Raw genomic sequence first — 12445 nt, forward strand, 5'->3', positions numbered from 1 at the left:
TTTTCTTCTCTCTCTTTTCTTTTCCTTTCCTTTGCTTCCCTCTTTCTAGTCCCTTGGCATTCCGCCTTAATTGTTAAATCAGGTGCCAGTGACCAATCTTTTCGATCACAGTCGGACATAACGAACACGAAATTTTGCTCAGACCGCGATTGTTTATACATATATGTATACGTACACATTATAAAAGCTTATAAATTTTATTTCATTGTGAACATCTGTCTTATTACTAATAAAACAAGTTGTTTGTAATTGTAAGACAATCACGTTTCCCAAATAATTATTCTCAACCAAAAAATTCTGCCTTCCCTGAACCGTCGCTCACGGTTCTATCCCAGATAAAAGGATTCAGTTCCTTGTCCTAAACAAAGGACTACCGACGTACGTCCGCGCCAGATAAAGGGGTCATATCGATCCTTGATCTGCACCGCAGATTTGCGAGTACGTCGGAGCTTGCGAAAGCAAGCGTCAAGTTGCGTTCCTCTTCCAGGACGTAACAATATATTCGAGCGTGTTATTTTCACATGTATGTACAAGCGTATAATCAACTGAAGCTTTCTTTACACGTAATCTTAAATCATGTCATTTGATACGTTTAAATGTCATTTAACATCTTTATATTCTCTAATTCGAAGACGTCAAGCACATTTAGAAATGAAAGAAGAACACGTAGAACATTTATTGTAAACAAAACGAAATTCCTTAGAAGAACATTTTATTTTACCTACATGTATACAGGATAATAGAATGGATGTCTCAAGAGAAATTTTTGAGACACCCATTTTCCTTTTATAAAATTAATTCGCAGACAAATTTTGCACATCGCGACATGAAAGAGAAAACTAGAATTACGTGTCTCAAACAGCAAGTTCTACTATTGACGCACACACGTCAAGAAAACGGTATTTGACCCTTATTATATATTCACTATAATGCGTTATTCTAACATTATACGCAACGTTCTAATTTACAATCGAACAAAAGAAGAGCGATAAGCTGGAAGAGAGACAATAACCGGAAAAGAAAGACAAAGAATGAAAACATAACGCTCATTGACGACATTGGATATAAAATGTTGATGTTCATGTGCACGGTAGCAATCGCATCGAGGACATCGGTATATTCGTGTCTATCGACAGGTTTCACCAGCATCTTCATTTCGGTGATTCGATCAACAGCAACTAGTATTCAGTCTCAAGGTATGTACTTGCTGTTCTCAGGATATTTTGCGAGATGACATAACGTAACAGTTGGGAATATTATAAAGTTCTATTTTACGTTAGCAACGTGCAAAGAACACAACACATTCTCGAATTCGAGTTTATATTACAATATACACTACTCAAAACAATTAAGGGAGCGCTTCAAAACTTGCAAAATGATGGTTTTTAACAAGCCATATTTCAGCTTAGGGAGTCGTAGAACAATGTTCCAGGGCGCATTTTAACAGGTGAAGCCTCGACTTTAAAGAGGCTAAGGTTTTATTATTCGTCTCATCGAACTGTTTTTCTTCTGAGACCCAAAATCAAGTCGTGAAAAAATTTTGGAAATTCCATGATTTTGTAGCCATAGGCAAATAAAACAGGGGTGGAAATAAAAATGGCACCACACTCACTTTGAAGTGGGAAACATCCCCTTCAATCCTTTAACGCCCGACTTTTTTATAAGTGTTTTAAGAATAAAATTTGAGTTTTTTTGAACTGAAACTATAAGTAGTGATAACAAAAATAAATATGAGAATTTTATATCTACGAAAAACTACCTTTCCAATGTAAAGTAATGTAAAGTAAAATGTAAAGTAATAGTCTATTTCTGAACGAGTAAATTTGTATTATTTTGTAAATATAACGGTAAAAATGAAAAATACACTCAGAAAGAAGGTTATCCAGATGGAAAAACCGTGAAACAATTACACGGAAAATCAGCATCAATCGTTTACTTCTGAATAAATGAGTACATGAAGTTTCCACTTTTCGTTAGTTGTTAGTTGTTAGTTGTTAGTTTGTTGATTTCGTTAGTTTGGTTCTTTTTATCGTTCGTTTTTTGTTTATTTGTAAATATGATTTGGATCCTAAAAGCATATACGAAATGAGTAACCTATACAGAGAAAAATGAACGGAATCTATATGACATAACTCTGATAGTCAGCTTGACATTTTTTAACTGAAACTTTATTATTAGATGTACAAATTAATTCTCGGCTTTTTTTGACCTGTCAATCTTGACATTTATTTATAAAAACATATATACAAATTCAATCTTTAAAGTAATATTCTTCATTTTCTGTACATTTTTGCTATCTCTCAAGCAATTGTCGGATTCCGGATCGGAAAAATGATAGTGGTTTTAACCCATTAACGCCCAAAGTCCTAAAATATTAGCCTTAATTTGCAACTGCATTTTACGTAGAGAAACATGTTATATAAGGTTGGAATAGCATTTCCTTATTTTTTCGGGGTCGTTCTATAAGATTCTGCAAGATCCATCAGAATACGTTTAGATTCACAATAAAATCCAATATAGCGGAATTTTTGGAAACAGGTCGTGAAAAATCGACAATTTTATTTTTTATAAGCTTGATTTTGTATCAAATACGTTACTTTGATACAGATACAAGTGTCACATCTTGTCTCAAAAATGTTGAACATTCACAAGGTATGCATTGGTGAAAATGTGAATTCAAGATGGCTGCTTCAAAATGGCGGTTTGAGCGAACAAAACTTAAAAAATAATGTATTTTTAGAATAACTTCGCAAAATCCTAGTATTTAGCATCAATCCTAATATTTAGTATCTAGAGCAGAGCTCGGCAAAATGTGCACGCGACGGCCGATTTTCGACTATCTCCGCCCACTGCTATTCCCTTTACCTCGCCGCTCCGCGCGCTGCCCACAAGCCGCTCGAGCCTCAGGAGTAGTGTTTCCAATAGTTTTCACGTCACCCATGAGATATTATTGTTGACGCGTTTTTTTTTTTAAGTGATATCCCCAGTAGGCTTCTTTCAAATTTTTCAAAAATGAAGCTTATAACAAATGAGAAGTGTTCTTCTTTAAGCGACGATTCCTTACCACGTCTTATGCGGCTCACTACATGCAATATCCAAATTGACGTTTCCACTCTTACCAATAAAAGACGCCGAAAATCGAATTGAATATTCTTCATTTAACATATTGTATTTCGCTTCTGTTCAATTAGTTACGGATTGTTACAGTCATCAGTAGATTAGACTTACTGGGGATACCACTTAAAAAAAAACGCGTCAACAATAGTACTTCATGGGTGACGTGGAAAACTATTGGAAACACGCTCCTGAGACTCGAGCGGCTTGTACGCAGCGCGCGGAGCGGCGAGGTAAAGAGAATAGCGGTGGGCGGAGATAGTCCAAAATCGGTCGTCGTGTGCACATTTTGCCGAGCTCTGATCTAGAGTACTGATTTTAGAATATTTACTAATAACTAATTCATATTAGAGAATTTCAAAATGGCGTATCCAAGATGGCGACTAAAAGGCACGAATAATCGTGAAAATTTCCAGATTCTCATGAATTTTCTTCTATTATTTTCATATTCATGAATTATTTTCGAGACGTACACACGCACATATATAGGATGGGTAATTATAAACTTACAAACTTTATAAAAAACATAAAAACATCGAAATACAGTAATATCTCGATGTTTTTATGTTTTTATGTTACAGAAAGTACAACGGACCGGAAAAAATTGGAATCGACTATGTAAAGTTTTCAGAAAAATTAATAAATAAATGAGCGAATAAATGCGCAGTGGTCATACATCGCGGGTCTGCTATTCCACACAGCTTGGACCCGATTGACAAGCAACAACGGTGCGCACCGGTCCACTGTTGTTGCCTGCCAATCCAGCCCAAGCCGTGCGGAGTAGCATACCTGCGATGCCCACAGCGCATGCCCACTGAGCGTTTATTTGCTCATTTATTTAGCAATTTTTCTCAAAACTTTACGTAGTCGATTTCTATTTTCTCCCGTCCGTTGTACTTATCTCGGTGTTTTTATGTTTTTATAAATTTTATAAGTTTATAATTACCCATCCTGTATATGTGCGTATGTACGTTTCGAAAATAATTCATGAATATGAAAATATTAGGTGCGCAACTAAGTTCTCGCTGTTTTTTTATGAAAATGCAACTTTATTGTGAAAAAATGGTTACAAATGAATCATTCAAAATATTGCCCATCGCTAGCGACAACTTTTTCCCATCTTTCTGGCAGAGCTCGAATACCGTCACGGTAGAAGTGTTCGTCTTTTGAGGCTATCCACGAATAAAGCTATTTTGAGATGTCTTCATATGAGCGGAACTGCTGATTAGCCAGACCATGTACCATCGAACGGAACAAGTAATAATCGGACGGCGCAATATCTGGGGAATATGGCGGGTGGGGTAGGACTTCCCATTTGAGCGTTTCTAAGTAGGTTCTAACGGGTTTGGCAACGTGAGGCCGAGCGTTGTCATGCTGTAGAATCACTTTTTCGTGCCTCTGCTCGTATTGTGGCCGCTTTTCGCGCAGTGCTCGGCTCAACCGCATCAATTGAGTTCGATACCGTTCCCCAGTGATGGTTTCGTTCGGTTTCAACAGCTCATAATAAATAACACCGTCCTGGTTCCACCAAATACACAGCAAAACCTTCGCAGCGTGAATATTCGGCCGAGCCGACGACGTAGAAGCATGACCGGGCAGTCCCCATGATTTTGTTCTCTTTGGGTTGCTGTAATGAATCCATTTTTCATCACCCGTAACGATGCGATGAAGAAAACCCTTCCTTTTTTGCCGCTGGAGCAGTTATTCGCAGGCGAAAAAACGACGCTCAACGTCTCTTGGCTTCAAATCATAAGGAACCCAAGTTCCTTGTTTTTGAATCATTCCTAACGCATGCAATCGCTTGGAAATGGCTTGGCGGATAACTCCTAATGCTGAAGCAAGCTCTTTTTGCGTTTGGCACGGATCCTCATCGAGCAATGCCCTCCAATTCAGCGTCTTCGAAGGTTTTTGGCCTTCCTTCACGCGAACGGTCGTCAACATCGAAATCACTGTCTTTGAAGCGACGGAACCAATCACGGCACGTTGTTTCACTTAGAGCAGCACCTCCGAAAACTTTTTGGAGTTCTCGATGCGCTTCAGCCGCCGTTTTCTTCGAATGAAAGAAGAAAAGCAACACTTCCCGCAAATGATGATTATTTGGCACAAAATAAGACATTTTCACATAACTAAAAGCATATGACGCAAAAACAAAATCACTAATGTGTCAAAGCGGTTTGTTTACCATATGTCTAAGCTTGGTTCATGACATTTTGGTTATGTCACAATCGACCAGCACTTACTACTGGAGCCATCTCTTGAAAAACAACGGGAACTTAGTTGCGCACCTAATAATAGAAGAAAATTCATGAAAATCTGGAAATTTTCACGATTATTCGTGCCTTTTAGTCGCCATCTTGGATCCGCCATGTTGAAATTCTCTAATATGAATTAGTTGTTAGCAAATATCCTAAAATCAGTACCCTGGATACTAAATACTAGGACTGATGCTAAATACTAGGATTTTGCGAAGTTATTCTAAAAATACATTATTTTTTATGTTTTGTTCGCTCAAATCGCCATTTTGAGGCAGCCATCTTGAATTCACATTTTCACCAATGCATACCTTGAAAGTTCAACATTTTTGAGACAAGATGTGACACTTGTATCTGTATCAAAGTAACGTTTTTGATACGAAATCAAGCTTATAAAAAATAAAATTGTCGATTTTTCACGACTTTTTCCAAAAATTCCGCTATATTGGATTTTATTATGAATCTAAACGAATTCTGATGCCGGAATCTTGTAAAGCGACCCCGAGGAGCGAGCGAGCTATAAGGAAAAAGCTGTAAAGAAAAAGCTCGCTCGCTCCTCGTCGCGCGCGATCGCCTCTTGTCGCTTACGTTGCCCCTCGCCGCGCGCGCTTGTCTACCGTCACTCGCTGACTCCACCTGAATCAAATGTATACGTGCTTACTGCGGCCGCCCTCCGCTCTCTACGCGCTCGTTGGCTCACATGTTTTAATCAATAACTCGATAACTATTGCCAATTTGACATTATGGTACATGACTTTTCTTCTCGACTACATCCAATCGATCTCCAACTTTCGTCTGCATGATCAGCTATCAAACACACTGTATAATTAACCGTTTCATATAGAAAATCCCGTAAAGGACTAATTTCTAAAAACAAATTCCAAAAGAATAACAAAATGTATGTATAAAAATAACGTTAATATTATATTACTGGAAGATTGAAATGTACAATTTATTACGACTTTTGTTCTGATGCATCCTGAGCACGTATATAAGGGCACGCCAAGTGTTTTTGTCTAAATCTTAATTTTAGTTTTCATTTTTTATTATGTTTATTATGTTTATTATTCTGTTTATTTCATTTTTGTTATTTATTATTTGATTATTTATCAATTGTTTTTAATTATTTTTTACTTTTAATTTTATTTTTTACATTTTTTAAGTTTTAGTCAATAGATACTTTTTGTAATGTCAATAAATATGACTTTTTTAAGAATGTTTTATACAACATACTTTTACATTACCAATTGGCGCAATTTTTTGATTTCATTATTTTTTTTATAAGGTATTAAAAAGTAACAATTTTTGTACAAACGTATTAATAATTTTCTCTGAACATTCTTTCTTTGCAAGGATACAGTTTCTGGCAGGTTAAAATATAACATTCCATAATATTCTATAATATAATTATCTTTGTCTTTATTTTTTTGTAACGTTCTTTTGGAATTTGTTTTTAGAAATTAGTCCTTTACGGGATATTCTATATGAAACGGTTAATTATATATCCGAGAACTATTATCTTCGTCTTTATTTATTTGTAATATTAAAAATAATTTTTTAAAAATCAGTGTTTTTTATACGGTAATATATTTCTCTACATAAAATACAGTTGCGAAGTAAGGCTAATATTTTAGGACATTTGGCCGTTAATGGGTTAATTCAGTGAATTCATCGAGGCTTTCTTCGACCTGTTCAACTGACTTGAATTGAAAATCAGTTAGATGGTGCTGTAAAGATCAAAGTAGGTGATAATCTAAAGGAGCCAAGTATTGAGAATACGTCGCATGAGGGAGAATTTCCCAGCCTAAATCTGAAACGGTTTCCAGAGTCTTTTTTTGTTATGTAGGGTTTTTTGTTATGTAGGGCCAGGCATTATCCTGCAGCAGTATCACCGTCCTTCTCCCACTGTCGGTAAACGGTCTCTTTTCTTAAGTATGTCATTCACGGATCATCTGTTGTTGGTAGAGCTCAGAAATGACGGTCTGACAAAGTTGAATCATCTCATAATGGATCACGCTCTTCTGATCCCACAGTTGGTTTTCGAATGATATCGCGTCTACAACAGATTTTTCAGGTTATGTTCATAGTAGGATCAAGTATTATACCTCATCTTAAAGCTAAAAGATGGCACTTTAAAATAACTATATAACGGAAAAAGAATTCCAATTTGAATAGGTTCTGTAATCGATGAAAGGTAGGGTCCGAGAATTAATTTGTACACCTAATATATTTGTGAGTGAAGTTTATCATTCAAAACGTCAAGCTTACTATGTCAGAAGAATATCTTATAAATCACCATTTAGATAGTCAATCGTTCCTTCATTTTTTGTCGCATAAAAAACTGTAGGTCACCAGATTTCACGAAAATAGGTTGATTTCTTGATTTTCGTGTCCACCGTATTGGAATCGCCATTTTGAATTTCTGTATTGTTTTAATTTCACATTTTGCATCTGAGAAAGTTTCCAAATGTATAAAATTATAACAGATACCAATCTATTCATTTATAGTGCACTTCTAGATGTCAATAACAATGCGAACTATGCCTACTTGGAATTTGACAAAACATGTTATCATTAAAACTGAGTTAAAACAGACCGAATCTACATACAATCTATATACCATTTTTTAGAAGAAGAATTCACGTTTACAGTGGTGCGAAGGAAACGAAAATATCTCCTTTTTTGACTAACATAAGTTATGGATTCTTAAATGCGTTTCTGGTAACTATAGTTACCAGTAGGCGTTAAAGGGTTAAAACGCCGCAAGGAACATTGTTCTATCATACATTGGAGCCGAGTTGTCGCATTTCAAAATCACCCCTGCATTTTGCAAGATTTTTAGCAACACCGCCGCCATTCGCGTTATCCGATATGCACCACGGGGAGGTTGCTCGGACGGATTTTGCACATCATATGTATGGTATATGTGTACGTTAATATGAAGTGTGCGTGATATGTATGTGTGTGTGTGTGTGTATGTATGTGTCAGCACAGATAAAGACCTTCTTCTATTAAAGAAATTATTTGCGCTACTTCATTTTCGCTACGATGTCCCGCTTTTATACATGCATACATATAATGTAGATACATAAATTGTATTTCTCGCGTTAAAGTCTATTACAGACTTGCGAGTTGATGTGATGCAAGTTTACTAGTGTGAAAGCTTCCTTTTACTTGTTAAACGTATTTTCAGGTAATTGACTACGACCTCCTCAAGCTGAAATATGACTTCTTAATAACCATCAAATTTTGCTAGTTTTGAAGCGCTCCCCTAATTGCTTTGAGTAATATATATAATTAGGTACGTACATTTTTCTTGCGCGGAAAGATTACTTATGGAATAAAATTGTAGATTTATTCAACGTCCCGTTGGATCGTTTTGCTTATTTGTGTTCGAGAGAGCAGAAAGCATTTTGCACTATGTTTTCAGTACGAATAGATTTGTTAGTGAGACAAAAATATGGAAGGCAGCAAACTTTATAACCCATACGAAAAAGTGCCGCCGGGTGAAGAGATTGTGATTTCTGGTATCGCCGGTCGATTTCCCGATACAGACAATATGAAGGAGTTGCAAGTAAATCTTTTGAACATGATGGACCTAGGTTCGGACGACAATCGACGATGGAAGAACGGTAATATGCGGATACAATTTGAATAAAATATTAAGGGAAAAAACAAAATAGAAAAGAAAATAGTAGCAATTCTGCAGATTATAGTCATAGTATAAAAAATAAATGTTTGGCATTTTTACAGCTCATTATGACATGCCAGATCGGTCAGGAAAGATTAATAATATAAGTAAGTTCGACGCAGAGTATTTTGGTATTTCATCTGTGGAAGCGCATATTACTGATCCTATGTGCAGGATGTTGCTCGAGCACACTTATGAAGCACTTATCGACGCCGGTGTAAATCCCAAAGAATTACGAGGAACGAAAACTGGTGTCTTTATAGGATCGTGTTATTCTGCATCGGCCAACATGATTCTCTTTACCATAGCTCAGGTACACTATCAGATGATTTCATATCTCTAATATGAAAGCAGTTCTGGAACTGCCAAATATTACGAAAAAGAAACACTTTTTATTAATAATATTATAAACAAACATTATATTGTTACTTTAAAAAATACATATCTTTTTTAAGAATTATCCCTCTGAATGATCTTGTTCTTGAAATATTCGCTCGTGCCAGAACTTATTAAATCCAACATAGAAAGATGATAAAAACGCTGCAATCGTTAAATAATTAATAACAGTCACATAATTAGACGAAGCTCTGAAAACCAGCTAATTATTATTGGCACGGACATTCTTTCAGACTTTTATATTTAATATAACTGAAAAAGTATATTCTGTATACATATAAACGCTAATATATGTACAATAATAAATATAAATAAATATAATATAAATATAATAAAGGAGAAAATATTATATTATATAAATAAATATAATATAAATATAATAAAGGGTAAAAAATAAAAGCTAACATAAACATAATTTATTTTTAATTAGTCACCTGGATACTCAGTTATTGGTTGCGGTAAATACTGGCTAACGAACAGTATTTCTAATTGGCTCGGTCTTACTGGACCATCTTATGTGGTGGATACGGCCTGCAGTTCAAGCCACTACGCTATTGCGGAAGCTTTCAGAATGATACGAGGTGGAGAGTGCGACGCAGCTATCGTGGGTGGTGCTAATCTGTGTCTTCATCCCAATATAACGCTTCAATTTTTTCACCTCGGTAAGCTTGTAAATAATCTTATAAAATGTAAAATCATTCCTTGTAAAGAGATCTATCGCTTACATATAAACGCTGTAATGGCGTAACTCGAAAAGATCGCCTAATTGTTAGCCGATTGAACAATTTTAGGAGTCCTCTCCGCGGATGGTTACTGTAAGCCCTTCGAGGCGAGCGGTACGGGTTATATGCGCAGTGAAGCAATCGCAGTAATATATCTACAGAAAGCGAAGAACGCGAAACGAATCTATGCTACCCTCGTCTACTCTAAAACTAATTGCGATGGTTGGAAGCCAGAAGGGATTACATATCCTTCTCTCAGTATGCAAAAGAAATTATTGGAAGACTTTTACAATGATTGCGGCATCACACCTGAAGAGCTGTCCTATATGGAGGCCCACGCCACTAGTACTTTAGCAGGAGATCCGCCAGAAGTTAACGCCATCGATCAGGCTTTATGTTCAAAGAGGACTACTCCCTTATTGATAGGTTCGATAAAATCAAATCTCGGGCATTCTGAACCTGTTAGTGGTCTTTGTCAAGTGGCAAAAGTACGTATTTTAGCTCCTTAACCAGCAGAAACACATTCGCAAGAAATGAATTAGCACGGAACATAATATTACATTTTGATATGTCTGGTAGTTTAATATTTCTAAAATTGTATTGGAGACTTGAATAAGTTCTTGCTGTTTTTTCGTGAAAATGAGTGCTTCATTTAAAAAAATTAGTAAAGAACATGTCATTAAAAGTATTGTCCATCGCTAGCTACTATTTTCTCCCATCTTTCTGACAACATGCGAATACCATGTCGAAAGAACGACTCATCTTTTGTGGTCATTCACGAATCGATCTATTTTTTGGCATCTTCATAAGAATGGAAGTGCTGCTCAGCCAGGCCATGAGTCATCGATCGGAATAAGTGGTAATCGAAAGGAGCAATGCCCGGTGAATACGGCGGGTGCAGTAGGACTTCCCATTTGAGCGTTTCCAAGTAGGTTTTGACCGGTTTTGCAACATGTGGCCGAGCGTTGTCATGCTGCAAAATTACTTTGTCGTGTCTCTCCTTGTATTGCGGCCGTTTTTCCTTCAATGCTCGGCTCAAACGCATCAATTGTAGTCGATAGCGATTTCCCGTGATGGTTTCGTTGGGTTTGAAGAACTCATATTATACTACACCCAGCTGATTCCACCAAATACAGAGCATGAACTTGGAACCATGGATATTCGGCCTCGCCGTCGATGTTAATGCATGGCCGGGCTTACCCCACGATTTTCTACGTTTCGGGTTATCGTAGTGTATCTACTTTTCATTGCCACTCACGATACGATGCAAAAAACCTTTCCTTTTCTGCCGTTAGATCAGCTGTTCACACGTGAAAAAACGCCGTTCGACGTCTCTCAGCTTCAATTCGTATAGCACCCAATTTGCTTGCTTTTGAATAATTCCTAATGCTTTTAAACGTTTGGCAACTGTTGTGTGAATCAACTCCTAATCCAAAAGAAAGGAGAAGAAATTTGAAAAAAAGGGGTGGTTGTTAAACCCCCCCTTTTTTTTTTCCCCCCCCCAAAAAAAAAAAAAAAAAAATTAAAAACCTTTTCCCCAACCTTGAATATATGTAGATAAAATTTTATTTTGGTCATTTATATCGGTTTACGGTGTAACTATTTTAGTTATTCTGTTTGTTAAATTTTTGTCATTGAAAAAAGCGACTTCAAAAATTCTACGTTTAAAAGCTTTTTTTAGAGAACTTTATAAACTTTTTTCAAATTTTAAGACTGTTACTACTATTATTAATTATCATTGTTAAATTTTTAAGCTCATCATTAAGATACAGTGATACACGACGTTTTTGAATGTATTGGGCACTTGAATAAGTTCTCGCTGTTTCCCGAACAGATGTGTTATCTTCAACTTTTTTGCATCAGCAATACTACAGCCAACCTTCATCGTGAAACGCCACCCTAGGCTCGATGTGGACAATTATATGTTTATTCCGCCGAAGTGTAAACAACATATTTTTTTCATAGCGCTAAACTTGTTCGAAATTTTCGTGCCAAAAAAAGAATATTTGCGGGGAATTTACTGCATTACGATTTTGCCAAAAAAAAATCTGAACTGAAGCACATAGAATCTGGCTTGTGGCGACTTAATGCGCCATGCTCCTTCGGAGACAACAATGCAGAGATTGTTTTAGACGCTTTAAAATAATAGTATGATTTTTGATGTTGAGATAAAAGAGACGCTCTGGCGTACCGAAAAATTTGGAAGACGAAGAATTGGAAGCGTACCGATGAAGACCCATGCTCAGCACGCAAATTGAACTTGCAGAATC

The 12445-nt window shown here is 36.4% G+C and overlaps 1 protein-coding gene across 2 annotated transcripts; it reads left to right on the plus strand.

Moving 5' to 3' along the window:
* Positions 1 to 1046: 1046 nt before the first annotated feature.
* On the plus strand, positions 1047 to 10799 carry LOC112588737 (fatty acid synthase-like). 2 transcript variants are annotated; one of them, XM_025299464.1, is made up of 5 exons: positions 1047 to 1196; positions 8797 to 8998; positions 9120 to 9370; positions 9884 to 10115; positions 10245 to 10799. In XM_025299464.1, the coding sequence occupies exons 2-5, from the start codon at positions 8827 to 8829 to the stop codon at positions 10682 to 10684; spliced, it is 1095 nt and encodes a 364-aa protein (XP_025155249.1). In that variant the 5' UTR covers positions 1047 to 1196; positions 8797 to 8826; the 3' UTR covers positions 10685 to 10799. The 2 variants fall into 2 exon arrangements, with proteins under 2 accessions (XP_025155249.1, XP_025155251.1); XM_025299466.1 differs by lacking the exon at positions 1047 to 1196 and adding an exon at positions 8506 to 8667.
* Positions 10800 to 12445: the final 1646 nt, after the last annotated feature.

This window comes from Harpegnathos saltator, unplaced genomic scaffold (assembly GCF_003227715.2).
Source record: "Harpegnathos saltator strain DR-91 unplaced genomic scaffold, Hsal_v8.6 scaffold28, whole genome shotgun sequence".
NCBI classification, from domain to species: domain Eukaryota; kingdom Metazoa; phylum Arthropoda; class Insecta; order Hymenoptera; family Formicidae; genus Harpegnathos; species Harpegnathos saltator.